Source organism: Pan troglodytes, chromosome 3 (genome assembly GCF_028858775.2).
Source record: "Pan troglodytes isolate AG18354 chromosome 3, NHGRI_mPanTro3-v2.0_pri, whole genome shotgun sequence".
Lineage (NCBI taxonomy): Eukaryota > Metazoa > Chordata > Mammalia > Primates > Hominidae > Pan > Pan troglodytes.
Window position 1 is genome coordinate 100,474,021 of NC_072401.2, and position 24,655 is coordinate 100,498,675.

Genomic DNA, 24,655 nt, shown 5'->3' on the forward strand with positions numbered 1-24,655 from the left:
CCCAAAATGCTGGGATTACAGGCGTGAGCCACCACACCTGGCCTTTTTTTGTATTTTTAGTAGATACAGGGTTTCACCATGTTGGCCAGGCTGGTCTCTAACTCCTGACGTAAGGTGATCTGCCCGCCTCGGCCTCCCACAGTGCTGGGATTACAGGCGTGAGCCATTGTGCCCGGTTTAGCCATGCTTTTCATTAAACTATTGTTAGTATATAATTTTAGTCAACAGTTTTCTTCTTAAAAGCCTATTTCAGAATTAATCTGGTGGATAGTCTATATTTAGATGACAATCCTTTTCATTTAATGATATTTAAAAACATTTTGTCATTTTATTTTCACAAGTCATCATAACATAGGACAGAGTTTAAGGCTCAGAGGGTTATGCTGTAGGCCTTTTTGTGAAATACCTATGATGAGTGGTAGTAGTGGTTGGTACTCATCAGGTGAAATCACATATTTATTCTGAAGGAAAATATAACACATTGATATTATTCATTTAAGTAAGATTCTTAAGGTTTCTATTCAGTGCTTTAAAAGTGATTTGATTCTAATTTTGTTTGATATCCTGGAGAACTTTCTCTTCCTATGACTTGCTGTGATTCTTTGAGGAATTCATTCATCTATTTTTTTTTTTTTTTTTTTGAGACAGGGTCTTGCTATCACTCAGGCTAGAGTACAGTGGCACAATCATAGATCATATAGATCATAGCTCATAGCTTACTGTAACTCCAAACTCCTGGGCTCAAGCTATCCTTCCACCTCAGCCTCCTGAGTAGCTGGGATCACAGGCATGTGCCACTACACCTGACTACGTTTTTTTTTTTTTTTTAAGAGACAGGATCTCACTATGTTGCCCAGGCTCATCTGTTCTTTTTTCTTTTCCTCTACTTTTCCCCATTATAGAAATGAGAGAAGACTACCTCTATCAGTTGATGATAGTTTAGATTTCTTAGGATGTATATTTTCGCATAGAAATCAGCCAACCTTACTGCTGCTTGCTTGTTAACCCAATTTTTATATAAAATTAATGTTTGTTTTTATGTATTTACATATATTTATATATTTTCTATAAAATTATTCAAGGGGAGATTCATTTTTACCACTCTTCCACAGTCAAACAGTAGAAAGGGTATAGATTTCTGTTTCTGTGTCTTTTTTAATGTATTGAGTGTTCCTTTTTTACAGCTTGCTAGAGAAGTTTTGGATATTGCTGCTGGCATGATTAAACCAGGTGTAACTACTGAAGAAATAGATCACGCTGTACACTTAGTAAGAACTTCACTTTTTTACTTTGAGTAATTTTGTTACATTACTAGATGCTTTGAACTTAAACATTAAGTAGATTTAAGTTCTGAGTGTCTAAGGTAACTTGGGTAAGCTCATTTGAAAGCAAATTTTTGCTTTGTTTCAAATATGGAAAACATTCAACAGTCATTATTCTCATCTTTAAGAATCTATAATATTAAGGTCTGAGGTAAGCTTGAAATATCTTGTTTCTGAAACAAGATATTTGTAATAAGCATTTCAGTTGAGCTTTTATAAAATGATTGATTTTATCTGCTTTAAATAAATCCTGCCACTACAGACATCAAATATTCTGAAATTAAAAAAAGAATATGACTTCTGATGGTAGATTAGTTAAATGTTTCCTCAAGGCAATGAACAGTCCACATAAATATTTGTAGTAAGTATAGGGATTAAAAATAAATAAATAAAGATTGTCTGCCCATCAAAGAGAGACCTTAAGACTTTATTAGATGAGTGTACACATTATATGAATTTAAAAAAAAAGAGTGATAAGTAGTTAATATAACATATGGAAAGCAGATCACACGTGTTCTAGTAAACAAATACAAATTATAAAGACCTAGTAAATTTGTATTTTAAAGATGCTTATATGCATTGCTTGTGTGGAAATGATGAAACTGGTCCTCTCTTCTGCTTGGTGATGGTATTGTAAATTGGAAGAACCCTTTTGGAAGGATTTGACAGTCTATCTTGAGCTATGAAAATGTTTATAAATTTTTTATTCAGAATCTTATTAATCCTGACTTTTGGGTATTGTTTCATATGTTAGTATAAGACGTATCGTATGCAATAATAGCATTTTGAGTATGCTCTGTGGGCCAGGTACTCAAGTGCTTCTTTTACATTAACTCATTAATCTTACCAACAACCTCTTGAGGGTAGGTACTATTGTAATCTCCATTTTATAGGTAAGGAAACTGAGGAAGAGAGAGGTTAATTAATTAAATTGGTAAAAGTTACACAACTTGTAAGTGATGGAATTGGCATTTTCAATCTAGAAAGTCTAATTCTGTATGCTCTGAACTATTATTTGTAATGCTATGAGAAGTAGAGAAGTATATTCCTAAATGAGGGAAAAGCCACAAATGTAGTTATTGGTTGTAAGATTTTTTTTTTTGTAATTGAGGAAACTTCATATTAATTTAGATTTTCAGTAAGAATGGAATTGCTAGTAAAATCATGGTATATTCTGCATATTCTGCAAATGGTATATTGTGCAACCATTAAAAAATATTAGCCTGAAGACTAGAGCAGGTTGGAAACAGAAATTACGTATACTGTGATTACCACTGTGTAAAAGCATCCAGTAAAGTAAGACTTGTTATGGAGAGCAGACCATGTTTTTCTGTTAAGAGTTCTTTTGTTGTTCCACTGAATGTGGTTATTAAAATATCTGGAAGTACTTTACCATTTCTTAATTATACTAGTAGTCATTTTGGGGGCATAGTGATATAGGCTTGTTTCAACATAAGAATTATAATTACATCAAAAATGCTTGTTAATATTTACTTCAAATATTTTATTTTTACTTTAACATTTTTCATAAGGACTAGTTAATTCTAAAGTAAAATCTTCATATGTGGTAATACTTATATATATATTTGTTATAGAGGTTGAGTATCCCTTATCTGAAATGCTTTGGACCAGAAGTGTTTTGGATTTTGAATTTTTTTGGATTTTGGAATATTTGTATTATACGTAACTGGTTAAGTGTCTGTAATTTCAAATTTGAAATTCTAAATGCTCCAATGGGCATTTCTTTGAGTGTCCTGTTGGTGTTCAGAAAGTTTCAGATTTTGGAGGATTTCAGATTTTTGGATTAGGAATACTTAACCTGTATGTCATTTTACTTTTCCTTTGTGCAGTTACCAGTAAACTGGTTTGTGTATGTGTACCTGACTGGCACAAACCCTGTTGTATATTGTTTAAGATAATATCCACTACTGTTACTAAAATAAAATACTGAGTTCTTCATAGTAGCATGTGTCCAACTTTTTTCACATTTTTCAAATTTAAAAATCTGTAATTTCATACAGATTTTTTCTTTTATATATTCCAAATTATTTTTTCTGTATTATAGGCATGTATTGCAAGAAATTGCTACCCTTCTCCCCTGAATTATTATAATTTCCCAAAGTCTTGTTGTACCTCAGTGAATGAAGTCATTTGCCATGGAATACCAGACAGAAGGCCCTTGCAAGAAGGTGACATTGTTAATGGTAAGAAAAATATGTTACTTTCATCACCATGGGCAAAGAAACAACAAAGCTTGGGGAATCTGACAGTGACTTGTGTTTTCTTGACTTGCTTCCTGTACTTAAACTTTTTCCTTTTTAAAATTCAGTATCACTAACTCTTAAATCTACAGGAAGCTCTCTTAACGGTTTTGTGCATGTTGCTTTTAAGATACTTCCGGTGTGATGTGTTTGGTGCAGGTATTTCTTTAATGCTTATCTCATATGTGACTGGTAAATAGGTCAAAGATGTCAGTGAAATGTGGAGTCTAGTTTTTTTCCCCCAGAAGTTCACTAATGGTTTTGAAGAGACCAGGGCAGGCTTTGTTATAGATACAGGAAAACCCTTCATAATATATGAAGACCTAAAGGAAAGCTGAAAATCTTGCAGAAGTGCCTTACTTGAGTGGAAGTAGCTTTAAAGACCCCTATGTTAAGCTACCTTGGGAAGTTACAAGTATAGAGAGTAGAGGAAGTAGTTTAAAAGACATTAATGAAGGCTTTCCTAGATGGTATTTGTTTTTGTTTTGTGTATTATTTTATTTTTTGGAGACAGGGTCTCACTGTCACCCAGGCTTGAGTGCAGTGGCGCCACCATGGCTCACTGCAGTCTTGACTTCCCTGGCTCAGGTGATCCTCCCACCTCAGAAGTAGATGAGACTGCAGGCTCATTGCTACCATGCCCAGCTCAGTTTTTGTATTTTTTGTAGAGATGGGGTTTTGCCATGTTGCCCAGGCTGGTCTCAAACTCCTGGACTCAAGCATCTGCCCACCTTGGCCTCCCAAAGTCTTGGGATTACAGGCATGAGCCACCGTGCCTGGCTTAGATGGCATTTTAATATTGATGGAATTAGACTCTTTGTTAATAAGATATCTTAAAGGAACTACCTATCAAATGAGGAAGCATGAGCCCAAGTGTTAGAGGCTGCAGATAATTGACTGATTGTGATGCTAGCTGTGAATGATAGCCGAAATTTAACTATGACACTATTTTTATTAGAATTGCTACTGCTTTAGTTAGGGTATCTGTTCATAAAGTTCCATAGGTTTTGAGGCCAACCCTGTTTTTCAAATATAAAGCCTGTTATTTTTATTATATGTAGAATGTGTGAGGTTTTTCAAGAATGTATGTGTTGTGCTAGAACCAAAATATCTATATTGTGATGTTACAGGTTGATTGAAATATGTGGTTTAAAAATACTCAATGTGCTCTCTAGGTATATTATAATGGTATAATAGTATATAATATATAGTATAATAGTAATCTATATTCTTAAACATGGGGACAAAGAGAAGAATGAATATTCACAAATAAGAGAAAAGCAAATGAGTTTTAAAAAAACAGGTGTAGAGCAGTGTAAATTTTTCTGTTATTCCCTAGCAGGAGTAAGGAACTTGTAAAAGATAAGTGAAAATGGTATTTTGTAGCAATGTAGCAAAGTCTTCAATTTAATGTTACTAACTCTGGTAATTTATTTTGCATGATTGTGTCCCACATACATTTTTCTTTTGCCACAAGTGATACAATTACTATAAGAGTATAAAAACCCACTATCTGGCTTATGTTACATGGCCGTATTCCTGCTCTCCACAGTGAGTTCAGTTACGTTACACTCAGGGAGCTTCTGTTGGGCAATAACTATCTTATCCATTGGTGTCTAATTTGAGAATGCAGAAGTTGTCTTTTTCATTAAGTTGCTAGATGCTGTCATGTTGGAAAAACACTTGAATTTTGAAATGAAAATAAGTATGGTCTTTATATTTGCACATTCTCTTGCAGTGGATATCACTCTTTATCGCAATGGTTATCATGGGGACCTGAATGAGACATTTTTTGTTGGAGAAGTGGATGATGGAGCACGGAAACTTGTTCAGACCACATATGAGTGCCTGATGCAAGCCATTGATGCAGGTCAGCCTCAGTGTTGAGCACCTATTGGCAGTCCTGTGTGTTGATGGGCCAAGAATGACTGGGCGCTGCAGTTCTGTGCATTCCTTGTACCTTCCAGGTTGCCCCTGTTCTACCTGAGTTAGCTTTGGTTGTTAGCAGTAATGGGTAAAAGGATGATCTGGGAAACTCTTGGTGGTGATAGACCAGATGATTGGTTAGCATCCTTTGTTTCTTCTGTGATTTATCTTCCTTTTCTTTGCCTGATAAATGAAGAGGACTGTGCAGATGGTTTTTTAGTGCAACTTTTATTCTATTTTTAAAATTCTTTCCAGTACATAAATATTATGTTCTCCTCATAAAAAATTAAAAGTGAAGATTATGAGTGAAAAATGTGTGATCCTCCTTTACACTTGCCTCCCCTCTTATCTCTCTCTTCTCTCTAGAGATATCCCATTACCATTTAGGTTTTTTCTCTCTCCTGTGCATTAATGCACACATGTATGTGTATGTGTTAAATTAAGTTAAATGGAATCATAATATTTTTAATGTGTAACTGGGCTGTTTTTTCAACTATCATAGAGATCTTTTCAAGTTAGCATATGTACCTACAGACATAGATTTACCTCATTCTTTTAATGGCTATGTATTATATTCTATAGTATTACAATTTGTGTAACTATTCTGTTGGATTTTGGTGCTTTCCAGATTTCTTACTATTGTAGTAATGGGTAGGGGTGTATTTCTGGAGGATTTTTCTCAGGCTGTCTGTCTTTGTACATATGAACAACTTATCGAGGCTTTTTTGTTTAATCAGTATCTTATGGGGATAAGAGAAGGAAAGGGGCTGGGCATGGTGGCTCACTCCTGTAATCCCAGCACCTTGGGAGGCTGAGGTTGGCAGATCACTTGAGGTCAAGAGTTCAAGACCAGCCCGGCCAACATGGTGAAACCCTGTCTCTAATAAAAATACAAAAATTAGCCAGGTGTGGTGGCGGGCGCCCGTAATCCCAGCTACTCGGGAGGCTGAGGCAGGAGAGTTGCTGGAACCTGGGAAGTGGATTGTGCCACCACCGCATTCCAGCTTGGGCAACAGAGCGAGACTCCATTTCAAAAAAAGAAGAAAAAAAAAAAAAAGAAAGGAAAGTTCTTAACAGCATCTTGTTGGAGTTGTTAACAAACTGTTAATAAATGGGCAAACAGCCTTCTGGTTAAATCCTTACCATATCAACTTTATTACCAGTGTGCTACCTGCAACCCTCCCCAGTCTCTCCAAATCTTGATGTCATCAACAGAATAGTGAACAGGACAGAGTTCTTAGACAAACATACAGTTATCTCTAATAATGTTGATCCAGTATTTTTATTGTTTTTAGTGCGTTCTTTAATGTGTATGGGAGATGAAATTTTTACTCAAGTTGGAGGAATGGAAATGAAGGAATATGATATTTTTGTGTATCAGGTGAAATTTTGAAAACTTATTACTCATTGTTGATTATTTTAAAACATTAATACAGGAGGTGGAATTGAAGAAATTTAATGTTTAGTTTGTCATTTGTGAAAGCTTAAGTTTGAAATAATTTTTAGAGTTTCTGCCAGATAATATAGTCAATATTTCTATTCTTTTTGCTTCTCTGTGAATCAACTGAAGAAACAAAAAAAAAAAAAAAAAAAAAAGAAAAGAAAAAGAAAAAACCAGATAGTTAGAATGCTGTTTTATATGACGTATGACTGGAACTTGCCAATAATTTTCATAACAGTAGCCAGGAAGGAACGAAAGTGGCTTGATCTTTTTTGGAAAGTGCTTTGAATTCCTTTGTATATGTCATTTTTGCCCCTCATTTTGCACCCCCCTTACTCCCCCAGGTAGAGGGTTTGAAAGGCTGTTGAAATTAGGCTTCTTAAGTAGGGTTTCTTAGTCTATGCACTTAGTGGCTTTTGGGCCTGATAATTTTTTGTTGTAGAGGCCTGTTCTATACATATAAGATGTTCCACAAGCATTCCTGGTCTCTACCCAGTAAATGCCAGTTATACCACCACCCTGTGTTTGACAACCAGAAATATTAATATCTCTAGATACTACCCTTGGGGCCGCAGTTGGAGCAGTTTGAAAATTAGGGAAGACTTCCTCTGTCACTCTTTCTATGCAACATGGATTACAATATTGTTCCCCCTCCCACCCCAGGCTGATAGGAAGGCCTGGATAGGAATGAAAGAAAGTAATTATGAAAGTCAGCATGATTTTTCAAAACCAGAAACCTCCTTCCTTCTTTCCCCAAAATCAAGCTGCAAAATACAGTTAAGAGCAAGTAAAACTGTTAATTAAACTGATTCCTTGAGCTATTTACCCTGAAATGGATGGGAAAGATACAATGTATCTGAACCTCAGTCTGGGAATCAGATAGGCTGAGTAGGAGAGTAGAGAGAGTTAAGGATCCCCAGAGCCATCTTGAGGTTCTCTAGGAGTCTGACAGTGCCCAGCTCCTGGGTCTTAGTGTGAGGGAGAACCTTATAGTGATGAGAACCACTTTTTTTGTTTTGTGTTTTATTGAAACACTAGTAAAAGTCATAAAAACTAAACAGAGCAGAAAGTGTATATAGTGAGAAGTATCTTTCCTGTACTGTACCTCTAGGGTTGTCCTGTAGAGGCAGTCATGGACAGTTTGAGAACTATTTTTATGGGGATAAAGAAGCCCAGGGGAAGTAAGTCTTTTAGAAGTTGTCCAGGCTGAAACTCAGGACAATTCGTTACTTTTTGGACATTCCTTTTACTCCTAGTGCACTTTCTTATCTCTTCTGCTCATATTAATAGAATGGAACACTTGGCCTTAGGGAAGGATGCGAAAGAAGTGTATTTTCCTCTCTATTTTTCTCTGTTGTTAAAGAAAGCAAAAAGGTACCTACTTCCAACCCTTTAGTGCTGCTATGAGTCTAACGTTTTTGGCATGAAAGGAGGAACTACAGATGCCCTTGGTTTGAATTAGAACTTTACCAATTACTGGCTGTTTGGCCTCTCTGTGCCTCATCTGTAAGTTGAGGCATGGATGCATAAAAGTGTTTCAAAAACTTCCTAGCACAAAGATAGTAATTACTTTTTTTTTTTTTTCTTTTTCTATTTTGAGACAAGGTCTCTCTCTTTTGCCCAGGCCAGAGTACAGTGGCAGGAACACTGCAGCCTTGACCTCCTGGGTTCTAGTGATCCTCCTAGCACAGCCTCCCAAATGTAGCTGGGACTATAGGCATGCACCACTATGCGGGACTAATTTTCGTATTTTTTGCAGAGACAGGGCTTTGCCCTGTTGCCCAGGCTGGTCTTGAACTCCTGAGCTCAGGCGATCTTCCTGCCTTGACCTCTCAAAGTGCTGGGATTACAGGCATGAGCCACTGCATCTGGTTGATAGCAATTGCTTAGTACGTATTAGTTATTAGTTTATCATGAATTTTCTTTTTTCCTTTCAGTGAAGCCTGGTGTTCGGTACAGAGAATTGGGAAACATTATCCAGAAGCATGCCCAAGCAAATGGGTTTTCAGTTGTTCGAAGCTATTGTGGGCATGGAATCCACAAGCTTTTTCATACAGCTCCCAATGTACCCCACTATGCTAGTAAGTACTATCCAGAGATTTGGTATAAGCTCACCATTTATTCAACAAATACTTATTCATACATTTAACAGTACCTACTATTTTGTATTCACTAGAGTAATCTCTTAGCTGTAATAGATAGATTCCCAAAATGTGTATTTGCTGAAACACAGTGCAAGTTCGTATCTTACTCACATAATAGTCCAAGGCAGGTGTGTTTGGTCACTGTGGGGGCAGGGCAGTTACTATGTGACACAGGCTGTGTCATCTTCAACCTATGGCTTTCAAAGTCACTTTGGGAGTTGCCCTCCTGGTCAGTAGATAGTGGAGATGTTGGGGGTTGAAGCTTGAAGGGGTATACCTGGGAGTTTTTAACAGTCAGCTGGAATTGGCATAAATCAAATTTATTTTCCATTGGCAGGAATTCAGTCACCTGGCTACATCTAAATGCAAGGGAGATGGGAAAACGTAATCTAATTGTGTTATGGAAGAAAAGTAACCTTATTTTGGCAAACAATCAACAGTTTGCCACAGGCCTAGCCATTACTCTTCTGATTCCTTAGGTGAAGTCAGTTCGTCTTGCTTGGTTTGAGTGTTTAATGTATGTCAGATCCTGTAATATTTGTTTATATAAATAGAGGGGAATAAACAAAGTGCCTTTCCTTAGGTTGAGTGCCGTGTGATACAATAACAAAGAAAGTGTAAGATAGATAATATCTTACAGAAACATTTTCTGTAGAGAGAGAAGAACATGTTCAGGAATGAATCTGTTATTTAATGTCAGAAATGAAAGCTGTCCACAGTAAGGGACCTAGGAAGGAACTTAGCACATATATATTGAGCCACTGCTAGATGAACACTTTCATCTCCTTGTGCTTAATTTTTTTCATTTGTACAATAGTAGGGAATGGTACTTACTGTAGAATTGTTATGAGGATTAAGTGAGATGATACATGGAAAGCACTTAGAATTCTGCATGAAAACTACATGAAAGCATTTAATGTTAATGTTTACAATGACAGTAATATGCATTATCTCATTTGATCATCACAACTCTATGGATAACTTCTTAGCCCAATTTTTTTAAAGCAACTCTGTGCTTACAGAGGTAATTGGCTTGCTCAAGGTCACACAAACTAGTAATTAAATGCCAGACTAGCATTGATACCTGGGTTCTGTCTTGCTTTCTGGAGTCAGTCTTTTCTCCCATACTTCATGCTGACGAGTAAGGATTGAAGAAATTTGGTGCAGGGGGCGGTGGGAGAACTAAGTTTTGGTTGGGTGGGGAGGAGAAAAAGCCTTCCAGTTGGTGGGTGAACATGGGTGCTTCAAATAGAGAAAAACAGAGAAAATATAAGGTTGGCTGAGTTATATGTTAAGGACTAGCAGCAGGCAGTCCAGGTGTGCCAAATGCCAGACTGAAGGAATTTGACTTGTATGTCGGAATCTTCAGAAATATTTTTGAGCAGAAGAATGGCATAATGAAGCTGATATTTTGAGAAGGCTAATTTGGCAGTGGTGACTAAGATGGATTGCAGGTGGGAGTTCTGAAGATAGTTGGCCTGATGGACAGTTGTTGCTGTAGTGCAGGTGTGAGATGGTAAAATCCTAGACATGGATAGTTGTGAAGAGAAAGTGAAATGAGTGAGCAACCTTTCTAAAGGAGAAGCTGGAGCAGTCATTCAGAGCAGGGGTCCCCAGCCCCTGGGCCGCAGACAGGTACCAATCCATGGCCTGTTAGGAGCTGGGCTGCACAGCATGAGGGGAGCGGCAAGCAAGTGAGCTTTACCACCTGAGCTCCACCTCCTGTCAGATCAGCAGTGGCATTAGATTCTCATAGGAGTTTGAACCCTGTTGTGAACTGTGCACGTGAGGGATCTAGGTTGTGCACTCCGTATGAGAGAATCTAATGCCTGATGATCTGAGGTGGAACAGTTTCATCCTGAATCATCCCCCCAAGGCTCGTACCCTCAAAATCCTCCTGGTCTGTGGAAAAATTCTGTTCTACAAAACCGGTCCCTAGTGCAAAATAGGTTGGGGACTGCTGGTTTAGAGCACAGCATCTAATGTGTGTCAATAAATGGTTATTAGCAGACCACCTAATTCTTTTTATTTAAAATGTGAATCATGCTTGAAATAAAAGCTAGCAACAGAAAATAGGTAACTGACTTCATTCCTTCCTTTTATACCCTGTAATCATCTGAATATGCATTCCCTTTCACAGAATGGAAGTAGCTATTCTAGTTACAGTGGGGTGTGTGTATGTAAGAGTATGTGCAGGGGAGGGAATGAAAACAGTCCCCTTACTTGCAGAAGCAATAAAATTTGAGTTTAGATATGGATTTGAGTGTGAGGGAAAGAGAGAGACTGAAGACAATAATATTTATGGGAGAAGGGGATTTTGGTCAGTGGTTATAGTGTCAGCAAAATACGTTGCCACTGTTATACAAAAGGTGTCATGTGAATTTCCTATTAAAGCATTTGATTAGACATAAGAAACAATTATGAAAAGAGGAACAAAGACCCAGGTGTACTTTATTTTATATAGTTTTTTTGAGACAGGATCTCGCTGTGTCACCTAGGCTAAAGTGTAGTGGTGCAGTCACAGCTCACTGGAACCTTGACCTCCGAGAGCTCAAGCAGTCCTCCTACCTCAGCCTCCTGAGTAGCTGGTACTTCAGGTGTGGGCCACCATCCCTGGCTAATTTTTATATTTTTGTAGAGACAGGGTTTCTCCATGTTGCCCAGACTGATATCAAACTCCTGGGCTCAAGCAGTCTGCTCACCTCAGGCTCCCAAGGAGCTGGGGTTACAGGCGTGAGCTACCACACCCAGCCTTATATATTATGTTTATGAAGAGTCACATTTATGTAAAACAAAATATGCTATGATCACTGTAGGGAAGTATTAAACTATTGAGGGATTTTTTTTTTTTTGTATAGCAGAGATATCTTTTGAAATGTAAATCTCTGCTTTAGTTTGTAACTCTATATTCCTAGCCCAAATGAGGGAAGAACCAGGAAATTGTTGTATAACATTCCTCCACTCCTTCTATGTAGGAGAAATCCTTGTTAGGTGAGAGTTTATTTGCTTCTATGTTTCAATCAATGGGTGGGAAGTAATGATGATAATACTCTGCATTTAAACTGTACAGGCATACCTCAGAGGTAACTGTTTGGTTCTAGACCCTTGCAATATAGTGAATATCACAATAAAGCAAGTCATACAGATTTTTTGGTTTCCCAGTGCAGTGCATAAAAAGTTATGTTTATACAGTAGTCTATTGTGTGTGTAGTCTAACAATGCACAACCCTTGATTTAAAAATACTCTATTGCTAAAAAATGCTAACAGTCATCTGAGTCTTCAGTGAGTTGTAATCCTCTTGCTGGTGAAAGGTCTTCTCTTGATGTTGATGGCTACTAACTGATCAGGGTGGTGGTTGCTGAAGGCTGGGGTTTGTATTACATTCTCACATTGTTAGAAATTCCTGGTAGAATTCTTGTTAGAACCTGGGTAATTTATAAAGAAAAGAGGCTTAATTGGCTCACGGTTCTGCAGGCTATACAAGCATGGCAGCATCAGCTTCTGGAGAGGCCTCAGGGAACTTACAATCATGGCGGAAGGCAAAGAGGGAGTGAGTGTCTCACATGGTGGGAGCAGGAGCAAGAGAGAGAGCGCATGGGAGGAGAAACAACCAGATCTCATGACAACTCATTCACTGTGCAGTACCAAGGGAGGTGGTGCTAAACCATTCATGAGAACTCTGCACCCGTGATCCAGTCACTTTCCACCAGGCCTCTCCTCCAACACTGGGAATTACATTTCAACATAAGATTTGGGTAGGAACACAGATCCAAACCATATCAGGGTTGTTGTGGCAATTTCTTGAAATAAGACAACAAAGTGTGTCACATTGATTGACTCTTCCTTTCACGAAGGATTTTTCTGTAGCTTGTGATATTGTTTGATAGCATTTTATCCACAGAACTTCTTTCAAAATTGGAGTCAGTTCTCTCAAACCCTGCTCCTGTTTTATCAACTAAGTTTATGTAATATTCCAAATCTTTTGTTGTCATCTCAACATCTTCTCTATGGGTAGATTCCATTTCAAGAAACTACTTTCTTTGTTTATCTGTAAGAAGCAGCTACTCAACTGTTCAAGTTTCATCATGAGATTGCAGCAATCCACTCACATCCTCAGGCTCCATTACTAATTCTAGTTCTCTTGCTCTTTCCACCACATCTGCAGTTACTTGCTCCACTAAGTTTCAAACTCCTCATAGTCATCCAAAAGGGTTGAAATCACTTTCTGCCCAACTCATGTTAATATTGATATTTGACTTCCTCTCATGCATCACACAATTTCCTCCCATGAATCACAGTTTTTTGGTTTTGTTTTTGTTTGTTTTGAGACAGGGTCTCACTCTGGTTGCCCAGGCTGGAGTGCAGTGGCACGATCTCAGCTTACTGCAGCCTCCACCTCCTGGGCTCAGGTGATTCCCCCACCTCAGCCTCCTGAGTAACTGGGATTACAGGCACGTACCACCCTGCCTGGCTATTTTTTTTTTTGTATTTTTAGTAGAAATGGGATTTTACTGTGTTGCCCAGGCTGGTCTTGAACTTCTGGAGTCATACATTCCACCCGCCTCTGCCTCCCAGAGTGCTGGGATTACAGGTGTGTGCCACCACACCCAGCCTACAAAGTTTTTAATGGCATCGAGAATGGTGAATTCTTTCAAGAAGGTTTTTCAGTTTACTTTTGTCCAGATTCATCAGAGGAATCACTATCTACGGCAGCCTTAGAAAATGTATTTTTTAAATAATAAGACTTGAAAGTCAAAATTCCTTCTTGATCCATGAGCTACAGAATAGATGCCATGTTAGCAAGCATGAAACCAACATTCATCTCCTTGTACATCTCTGTTAGAGCTCTTGGGCGACCAGGTGCATTGTCAGTGAGCAGTAATATTTTGAAAGGAATCTTTTTCTCTGAGCAGTAGGTTTCAGCATTAATATTATTAATTATATTAACTATATTATATGTTAATTATATATTAATATTATTAAAATATTCAGTAAACCATGCTATAAATTGAGGTGCTGTCATCCAGGCTTTGTTGTTCCGTTTCTAGAGCACAGGCAGAGTAGATTTCGCTTCATTCTTAAGGAATCTTAAGGAATGGTAGATGAGCATTGGCTTCAACTTAAAGTCACAAGCTGCAGGATCCCCTAACAAGAAAGTCAGCCTGTTCTTTGAAGCCAGTTGTTGACTTCTCCTCTCTAGTGAGAAAGTCCTAGGTGGCATTTTCTTCCATTAGAAGGCTGTTTTGGTCTGCATTGAAAATCTGTTTGTTAGTATAGCCACCTTCATCAATTATCTTAGCTATATCTTCTGGCAAATTTGCTGCAGTTTCTACATCAGCACTTGCCGCTTCACCGTGCACTTTTATGTAATGGAGACGGATTCTTTAAACCTCACGAACCAACCTCTGCTAGCTTTCAACTTTTCTTCTGCAGCTTTGTCACCTCTCTCAGCCTTCGTAGAATTGAAGAGAGTGCCTTGCTCTGGATTGGGCTTTGGCTTAAGGGAATGTTGTCGGTTGTGTGATCTATCCAGACCATTCAAACTTCCTCCATAACAGCAGTAAGACTGTTTTACTTTCTTGCATTTGTGGGTTCAGTGAAGTAGCGCTTTCAGTTTCCTTCAAGAACTTTCCCTCTGCATTCACAATGTGGCTAACTCTTTGGAACAAGAGACCTAGCTTTTGGCCTATCTAGGCTATTGACATGCCTTTCTCATTAAGTTTAATCATTTCTAGCTTTTGATTCAAAGTGAGAGACATGTGACTCTTCCTTTCAGTTAAACACTTAGAGGCCATTGTAGGGCTATTAAGTGGCCTAATTTCAGTATTGTGTTTCAGGGAATAGGGAGGCCTGAGGAGAGGGAGAGAGAAGTGGGGCAGGCTGATGGAGCCTTCAGAACACACACAAACATTTGTTTGCCGTCTTTACATGGGCACAGTTTGTGGTGCTCCAAAACAATTAAAATTTTAACATCAAAGACCATTGATCACAGATCACTATAACTGGTGTGATAATAATGAACATGTTTGAAAGATGGTGAAAATTACCAAATTGTGACACAGAGACATGAAGTGAACATGCACTGTTGGAAAAATGACATTGTTAGACTTGCTCAGAGCAGGGTTGCCACAAATCTTCAATTTATTTTTTTAAAAAAAGCATCTGGTCAGATGTGGTGGCTCATACCTGTAATTCCAGCACCTTGGGAGGCTGAAGCAGGCGGATCATTTGAGGTCAGGAGTTCTAGACCAGCCTGGCCAAAATGGTGAAACCACGCTTCTACTAAAAATAGAAAAATTAGCCAGCCATGGTGCATGCACCTGTAGTCCCCAGCTACTCAGGAGCCTGAGGTGGGAGGATCACTTGAACCTGGAAGGTGGAGGTTGCAGTGAGCCGAGATCGTGCCACTGCACTCCAGCCTGGACAACAGAGCAAGAGTCCGTCTCAAAAAAAAAAAAAAGAGAAAAGAAAGAAGGAAGCAGTATCTGTGAAGCATAATATAGTGAAATGCAATAAAACAAGGCATGCCTGCATATTACAGTCATTCTGTGAGAGACTATAGATCAGGTACAAATTTTTTTAAAAGTACCTAAGAGTGTCCGCGATAGTATAGTCACTCAGATAATGTGTATTTGTTGAGTGAGGTATGTTGGGAAACTGAAACTTTAATCAGTGTAAAAATTATTGAGAGATATGTTACATGTTGTTTTAGTCTTTGAAATCCAAAGGGCTTTTGCACTGATAGCCTCAGTTCTGACTGGTCACTTTTCAAGTACTTTTTAGCTATACATGGCCAATGCTGCTGTTGTGGATGGCAGAGTTCAAGAGTCTTTCATCCTTTTTACTTTCTGTGACACCACACTGACATTCTTGACGTTTTCTTTTTGGTTTCTCCAAGGAAATACAGACCAATTCTGTATATGTATTAAACATGTCATTTTGAAAGTTTATGAATTTAGAAATTAAAAGTCAAATGTTTGTTTTTCTTTTCTTCCTTTTTTCAAATGACCTTAGGATTTTATAACAGTTTAGAAGCTCCAGATTTGAAATCTGCAGTAAGTGTATTTTGGCAATACCTAAGATAGTGGAAAGCAGCACGATAGCTATTCATCTGGAAAGTTATGCAGGAATATAAACGTGTAGGGGAGGTTAGACCATTCCTGGAAAGAGGAGAGTTTAGTTGAGTCAGCCTCAAAGGGCGGGCAAATTTGCCATTCATAACAAAGTTGCAGATCAGAACAACCTCGCAGAGGAACCCTGAAAAGCTGATGTATTAGCCATCTGGTGGTCAGGTTGGGCATTGCAGTCATTCACTTAGCTGATACCCTTATTAGGTTTTGTTTAACTTGGAATTTAAATTAGTTCTCCATTTTTGTCTAAAAAAGCCTATTCCTAGTTTTAACATTTTTGGCATTTTTGAGGGGTATGGCAGGTCTGGTCACTGTAATTTATTGTTGTATTTCCAATGATGATCCTGAAAAAAACTTATATTAGTGAACTTGGACAAAGAAGCTAAAAAGTACTTGGAGAGAGAAATGGAGTTTGCTTTTTTGCTTTGAATTAAAAAATAATGGTCTCCTTAGTTGTTTGTTTTTTGTTTTGTTTTTTGTTTTTTTTTTGTTTGCTTGTTTGTTTGTTTGTTTTTGAGACGGAGTCTTGCTCTGTCGCCCAGGCTGGAGTGCATGGCACGATCTCGGCTCACTGCAAGCTCAGCCTCCCGGGTTCATGCCATTCTCCTGCCTCAGCCTCCCAGTAGCTGGGACTACAGGCCCCCGCCACCACGCCCAGCTAATTTTTTGTATTTTTAGTAGAGACAGGGTTTCACCATGTTGGCCAGGATGGTCTCGATCTCCTGACCTCGTGATCCACCCACCTCGGCCTCTCAAAGTGCTGAGATTACAGGTGTGAGCCACCGCGCCCGGCCTTGTTTTTATTTTTGAGAGAGTCTTGCTCAGTCGCCCAGGCTGGAGTGCAGTGGCGCAATTGATCTCAGCTCACTTCAACTTCTGTCTTCTGGGTTCCAGTGATTCCCTGCTTCAGCCTCTTGAGTAGCTGGGATTTCAGGTGCACGCCACCACACCTGGCTAATTTTTGTATTTTTAGTAGAGACAGGGTTCCGCCATGTTGGCCAGGCTGGTCTCAAACTCCTGACCTGCCTCAGGTGATCCACCTGCCTCGGCTTCCCAAAGTGCTGGGATTATAGGCATGAGCCACCGTGCCCAGCTTATTTTTTAAAAAGTAGGTTAATATGCATAGATTTTGTTCTTCTTTGAAGATGAGAAAAACACAACAGCTTATGAAACATTATGAAAATCATGTAGTTTCTATGGGCTGTGCACCTGTGTACAAACACATGCTTACCCCCCGAAGCGGTGGGAAATTTCTGGCATAATCTGAAACATCTGTCATTCTCCTTTGAACTTCTCTACCCGGATGAGTAGTGGAACTCTTGGTTCTGTGATTGCAATTCTAATCATGAGGTAATAGAAATCAAGGCACTTTTCTTTTATTCTTTATTTGCCACTTTTCTTTTTATAGAAGTGATACTCATATCTGAAATACAGCCTACAAATACCTCTGTTTTCCTAGAGAACACATAAGCGTAATGAAATGTGCCTATGACAATACCTGCACCATATTAGATGGCTGCCAGTATAATACCTGTTTGTTGAACTTTAAGAAAGGGAATCAGGGTAATTAATTTAACAATTACTGATGGGAATTTGAGTTATGTACTCTTTCTAGTTAGCTGTTCAACAGTACACTGTTGGTTTTGCTACCTTTTGAGATTTTTTTCTTTGATTTCAGAAAATAAAGCAGTTGGAGTGATGAAGTCGGGCCATGTATTTACAATTGAGCCAATGATTTGTGAAGGTGAGAAAAAAGGATGCCATGATATTTTTCAATTGAATTTATATGTATTTTAGGTAATTCATCATGTCAGTGGTCTTTTCTACCTGCTTGCTTTTTGCTTCCTACTCACTCCCTGTCCCACCTCAAACTTGATTCAGTATCATGAAGAACTGAAAATTGTGAGGGTTGGCAAGAACGGCATGGGTTCTGTGTGGTAGTCTTCTGTCAGGAGATGCTGAAATGCTTGAATTCTGGTCCCTTTTCATAAAGATCATGTCAAAGGGTGCATTGTAATGATGAGGTGCCCAGGTCAAGTCTGTGCGGACGTTCTTGCTTGATGTAGGAGAGGGAAGAGGAGGGAACAGAGCAGAGCATTGATGAGCCACCCAGTTTGAGGCAGACATGATTATATGATTTAATTCTTCACAATTTATAAGGTAGGTGTTACCCCATTATAGAAACTAGGAAACTGGTCCTTGAAGAGGGTGGGTAGCTTGCCTGTAACTTAGCTTGTTACTTGGCAGAATTTGTCAGACTCAGCTCATGAGCTGTTCTGACCCTTCATGGTCTGTACTCACGTCATCACGTGGCATCATATAGCTATTGTGGGGAAAGCACAACAAGGACACTTGGAAAGCACACTTGGCTCTGGCAGCCTCCCCACTGTTGTCATCTCCAGACAGGCTTGTAGCAGTGATAGGAGACTTGGAGTCACAATTAGGGCTCCTCACTGAGATTTTCAGAGTGATTCTGGTAATGGAGCTTTCTGGTTAGGGGATGCAAAGTGAGGCAGTAGCAGTAGAGCTTGTGTGTCCTGAGCCCTGTTTTAAAGGATACTCCCTCTCTGGATCCTTCCAGTCTTTTTATAACCCAGTCTTGGGAGTGACTTCTATATTGTCTTTCTTAGAAGTGATTCACTGAATCCAGCCCGCACTCAAGGGGAGCAGGAGCTCACACAAGGGCATGCATGCCAGGAGGCTGGGGATCACTGAAGTCACTTTAGAGGCTGCCTTCTAAAGCTGGTTCCTTATTGCATTTTCTGTAAAATGAAAATTAGAATCTCTATCTTGCCAACACCCAGGGCTGCTAGACTGAGATGATTTATATTATGTTATATACTTTAAAAGACTGCATAAATGTGCAGTAAAGTTTTTGTCATCCTCTTATAATAAGGATAAAGTTCTGATCACGTGCAACCAGTTGTAAAGATGGTAAGTATTTAGCAGTGAAAAGAAAGATAGTGGGAGGAAATTGTCATTTTGGCTACATATTTCCATTAACTAGCACCTGGTTGGTGAGCCATGATGTAGTGTTTTCAGTAAGCAAATAACTTTCTATACAGTCAGCACAGGTAATTAACCATCAAATTATAGCAGATATACTTTAAGTGTAACTCAGCTAGGTTAAATCCCTGGACTAGAAAGTCTCAAATCTGCAGGAGAATTTCCTCAGAATAGCCAAATAAGTTTGACTTGACATTACTAAAAATCCTGTTTTATCAGATCACAATAAAATTATAGTAGTAATGTTTTAAATTTGTGTAAAGGCCATTTGTGTAAAGGCCATTACATTGAAAAACATCGATGTACTCATCTTTAGTTGCTTGATGAGGCATGAGTTAACTTTTTTAGGCCGCCTCGTATTTTCTTTTTAGCCTGGGATTTAATATTGCAAAAGTAGTTTACTTCACTACAGAGTTTATGTTCTGGGATTTGTCTGTCTGAGGCAGTGAGTCCTAGAGGTAATATGTTTCACCTAAAGATTACTCAAAATGAAGAAAGTATTGATTTTTTTTAACATCTAAGTTTGAAAGAAGAAAGCTTGCAAATACATCTTTTACAGTAGTATCTAGAATTGCCTTTCTCATTCCACCTCTGCTTCACATTCTCTTGGGCCTTTGCTTTCTGCTTTCCCTCATTATGACCCCTTCACCCCCTTTCCCTCCTTTCTCTGAGTTTTCTTTCATGGCCTCCCAGATTCACTGTCCCTTCGCTTCCCTTCTCTGGTTTCAACTCCTGTCCAGACCATTCTGCTTCATATTTTTCTTATGCTCTCACACCAGTCTTTCTTTTGCCCCTCTTTCTGATTCCAGGGGTATAGTTCACAAAAATTTCACTGTATAATCTGTTCTCACCATCTGTTTGTGTGCCTACCATTTTGAAATTATATCAGGAATTGAATGCTGTAATAAAACTGTAAACATTTACATGATTTCCTTCACAATATATGCTGAGTATAGTTTTGTCAGATGCCCAAGTTATACTAGGAAAGAGCTAAATTCATTCAAGTTTTTTTTCTGATTTTTTAATTGTAAAATACACATCTCATTTTTAAAGGTACAGTTCAATATTATTAAATACATTCATAACGTTGTGCACCCATCACCACCATCCATCTCCAAAAGTCTTTTCATCTTGTAAAACTGAAACTCAACCCATTAAACATTCCCTTCCTATTGCTCACTACTCCCAGACCTTGGCACCCACTGTTCTGCTTTCTATCTCCATGATTTTGACTACTGTACTCTACCTCATAGAAGTGGAATCATTAAGCACATGCTTTTTTTTTTTTTTTTTTTTTTTTTTTTTGAGACGGAGTCTTGGTCTGTCGCCCAGGCTGGAATGCAGTGGCGCGATCTCAGCTCACTGCAAGCTCTGCCTCCCAGGTTCACGCCATTCTTCTGACTCAGCTTCCCGAGTAGCTGGGACTACAGGCGCCCAACACCATGCCCGGGTGATTTTTTGTATTTTTAGTAGAGACGGGGTTTCACTGTGTTAGCTAGGATGGTCTCAATCTCCTGACCTCGTGATCTGCCCGCCTCGGCCTCCCAAAGTGCTGGGATTACAGGCGTGTGCCACCGCGCCTGGCCAAGCATATGCTTTTTTATGACTGGCTTATTTCACTTAGCATTATGTCCTCAAGGTTCATCTATGTTGTAGCATATTGCAGAATGTCCTTTTAAAAAAATTTCTTGTTTTAAAATGGACAATTATTGTACATATTCATACGGTGCATAGTGATGCTTTGATACATATAATGATACACATAATTAATTAAGGTTGTTACTCAAAGTCGTGGTGATTGGCATCAATATGTTGTTAAAATGAAATCCAGCGCCCTTATTTTGGAAATTCCATCTTGATTTGATATTTGGGATATATAAAAAATGTGGTTGTAATACATCTGATGAAATTTAAACATCAAACATACTGAAGACCAAAATGAAGTTGGAAAGGCATTAGCTAAAACAATTGGCATGTAAATAAGGATCTTAGTAGTGAATTTTTTCCTTGGCTTTCTTCTTGATAGAGTTCATTTAGAAAACTGAGTGAGTGAACTAAGAAATTGTTTTTGTTTGTTGAAGGCGGATGGCAGGATGAAACCTGGCCAGATGGTTGGACTGCGGTGACAAGAGACGGAAAGCGGTCTGCTCAGTTTGAGCACACCCTCCTGGTCACAGACACTGGCTGCGAAATCCTAACCCGGCGACTTGACAGTGCACGGCCTCACTTCATGTCTCAATTTTAATTTCTCCCAAGATGGCACATCTCAGTGATACCTTCTTACTGTACTATGCATTTTATTGAGAGTACAGAAAGGAAGAGGAGCCTTTTTTTAATCACTTGTTTTGTTTTGACTATAGATAAGAAAGGACTACAGCATTTGATGTGTGTCCTCAAGAACTTGTCTTGGGTCTGAAAAAGCTGAGAAGAATAAAGGAAACATTGCTCAACTCTTCAGCCCCCTCCCCCTGCACACCTGTTTTCTCATTTGCCCTTTGAGCACTTTTACTTAAACTTGCTTCTAGTTGCTTTTATCACTGCCACAAAACAGCCATCAAGAGCCAGCTGCTTTCCAGGTGAACATTGGAAATGAGAATCTTTGAAACTTAGCAATATATGTTGCACCAGATTTTTTAAATTATATATATGGAAATATATATGTATACATTTTAAATTCTGTATACATAATTACCAAACACTATGTGACCTGGAGTTTGTGTTGTTTCTGCTCTGACAGGTTTATATGTTCTTACAAATGGATCCATAGTTTGCAGTGATTTAATTCCTGGTTGGGATTTGGCCTCCCCTCTCCCCCGTGCTAATTATTTACCCTTGTAATTGTGCATAGGGAAGCACTCACCCAATGAGACTTTCTCCAATGTGGACTCTGTGTGTCAGTGAATTAATGTAGTAAAATTCACTTTGGAAGGTTATCAGCCTTTTAAAAATCTAGTTTATGGCAAAAATAGCCATTTTCCAAGTGGTGGCTGACTGTTGCAGGGAATGAGAATTTCATAATACACTGCTATTTCAGACCTCTGTTTTGGTCAGAAATGGAAAAGAAAAAGCCCCCTTTCTTCCCTTTTCTGTTTTACTTCAAGGGCATACCTTGGAGGTGCTCAGAGAAGTGTGAAGGTTGCACTATGGTGGAGGATGGGGAAAGAGTTCTAAAGTGTCTCCAGCTGTGAACCCAGGAGGTCAAGTGGGCTATTAAAATCTAACGTTGAGTAAACGTGATAGTGATGAGAAAGGAATTTTGTGTACTGTAACCTTGCAGTAGAGATGCAGCTGTCCTTCGTGTGTGGAAACACACCTCTCCTTTACATAGTTGGGAACCTCATTAGAAATGACCTCAGCTGCCCCATATCTACGTTCCTTTCAGCAGTTGTCCAAGTAGGAGTGTATCCAATGAAGACATATCAAATCACAAAGTCATTGTCATTAGAGTGTACTTGATTACTGGGCATCCTTGTAATATAATTTCATACCACTGACACATTATACTTGTAAGAGAACATCTTTCCCAGAGTGCCTCAGACCTTATTGCTTTAAAATACAATAATGTTTTCATTACTTTTATTATTTGAATGATTTAGTAAAGTTGACTGAATCTGGTATAGACTTTGGGAGTATGTGTGTGAAGTTTTTATCAAACTGTAATATTTGTGAATGGAATGCCTTGCAATATGAATGTTAATATAATGTGTAAAGGGAGATTAAAAAGTTTGAATGATTATCCTACCATGTAGTCATTAACTTTGCTGCATTTCTTTGGGATTTCAGAGGGAAATGGTGGGAATGGGGAGGCTGTTTGATAATCTAAAATAAATTCATGACCATTTGAGTAGAAATGTTTTTTCAGGTGTAATGGCTGTACATAAACTCAGTAGAGTGCCAGCAGCATTTGAGATGCAACCATATTTTTGAGAGCTTTTAAGACAGAATGCTGAATATTAGGGGAGCATTTTCTGTACTGATTGTGGAATTAACAATGTGGGCTTATTCAGTGTCTGTCATTAGAAGAGAAGCTGAAGGAAAAAAGATCTTGGTGTGATAGTTTTTTGGTTAAAAGATAAAACACCACACTGGTGATAATGCTTTTCTTAGTTTGGGAGATTTTAAAACAATATGGACTCTAGTCTAATTGCATATATCTAATTACAAATGTTCATTGGATTTAGGTGACAAAACACCTAGTTTCATCATTCTGCCACCTTTTTACAAAACAAGTCAGAGCATGGTGTGCGAGCCTGTAGCATTAGCTACTCGTGAGACTGAGATGGGGGGATTGCTTGAGCCCAGGAGTTCAAGGTTACAGTGAGCTATGATTGTGCCACTACACTCCAGCCTGGGTGAGAGAGAGAGACCTCATCTCAAAAAAAAAAAAAAAAAAAAAATCAAAGTATTAACTTCTTTTTTTACATTAACTTTTTTCCCCCTGCCAGTCTTCCAACTCCTTTGGAATTATAACTTGGAAGAAGGGAAACATGAACTTCATTTTATGTCTTTTGTTGATAAAAAGGATTAACCAACACCTTTATACCACTTGCACCCACATATCTAAATTAATAGGCAAGAGTTGATGAGGTTTAGGAATTTGTTTGCTTGATTCCTCAGTTTGTTCTCTAACGACTTCTGGGTTTTCATTGGATTTGGTTAAAACAGAGCAGGATGCTCCCCTTTGCTTAACCTCTACCCTCATGGTATCTGTAAGCGATTTCCTTCATGTTTTTCCCTTCTTTTAAAATGTTTATTTTTTATCTCCAACTTTTTATATTGAAAATTTTCAAATTACAGAAAAGTTGAAAGTATAGTACAGTGAAATAATCATATATCCCTTACCTTTATCTAACAAATGTCATTTTGTAACCTTTGCTTTATCTCTGTATAAGCACTTTTCTTTTGAAAGAAGCAACATCGTACTTCACCCTACTACATCAGCATGTATCTCTTAACCTAATGACATTCTTTTACATGATCATAACACAATTAGAAATTTAGTATTAATACAGAATTATATAATGTATAGGATATAAACTTTAATTTTTCCCCAAAATGTTATTTAAAGCTTCCAAATTCATGGCATTTAGTTGTCATGTATCTGTAGTCTCCTTTTTTTTTAGATGGAGTTTCACTCTTGTTCAGGCTGGAGTGCAGTGGTACATACAATCTTGGCTCACTGCAACCTCCACCTCCTGGGTTCAAGCGATTCTCCTGCCTCAGCCTCCCTAGTAGCTGGGATTACAGGCCCCCGCCATGACACAGGCTAATTTTTGTATTTTTAGTAGAGACGGTTTCACCATGTTGATGCCAGGCTGGTCTTGAACTCCTGACCCGTGGTGATCCACCTGACTCGGCCTCCCAAAATGCTGTGATTACAGGAGTGAGCCACCATACCTGGTCTTAGTCTTCTTAACTTTAGCA

General features: G+C 38.5%; 1 protein-coding gene across 9 annotated transcripts in view; it reads left to right on the forward strand.

Annotated features, from left to right (window-relative positions):
- METAP1 (methionyl aminopeptidase 1) overlaps window positions 1-22,972 on the forward strand; it is a 67,211-nt gene extending 44,239 nt beyond the window's left edge. For 6 of the 9 annotated variants that reach the window (XM_517355.7, XM_063809700.1, XM_063809703.1 and 3 more), the window contains 6 exons: window positions 1,185-1,268; window positions 3,388-3,526; window positions 5,322-5,453; window positions 8,888-9,031; window positions 17,904-17,969; window positions 21,313-22,972. In XM_517355.7, coding sequence (XP_517355.2) covers window positions 1,185-1,268; window positions 3,388-3,526; window positions 5,322-5,453; window positions 8,888-9,031; window positions 17,904-17,969; window positions 21,313-21,476 — 729 coding nt within the window. In that variant the 3' untranslated portion in view covers window positions 21,477-22,972. The remainder of the gene's footprint in view (window positions 1-1,184; window positions 1,269-3,387; window positions 3,527-5,321; window positions 5,454-8,887; window positions 9,032-17,903; window positions 17,970-21,312) is intronic. The other 3 variants (XM_016951908.4, XM_063809704.1, XM_016951909.4) reach the window with 2 other exon arrangements.
- The last annotated feature ends 1,683 nt before the right edge of the window (window positions 22,973-24,655 follow it).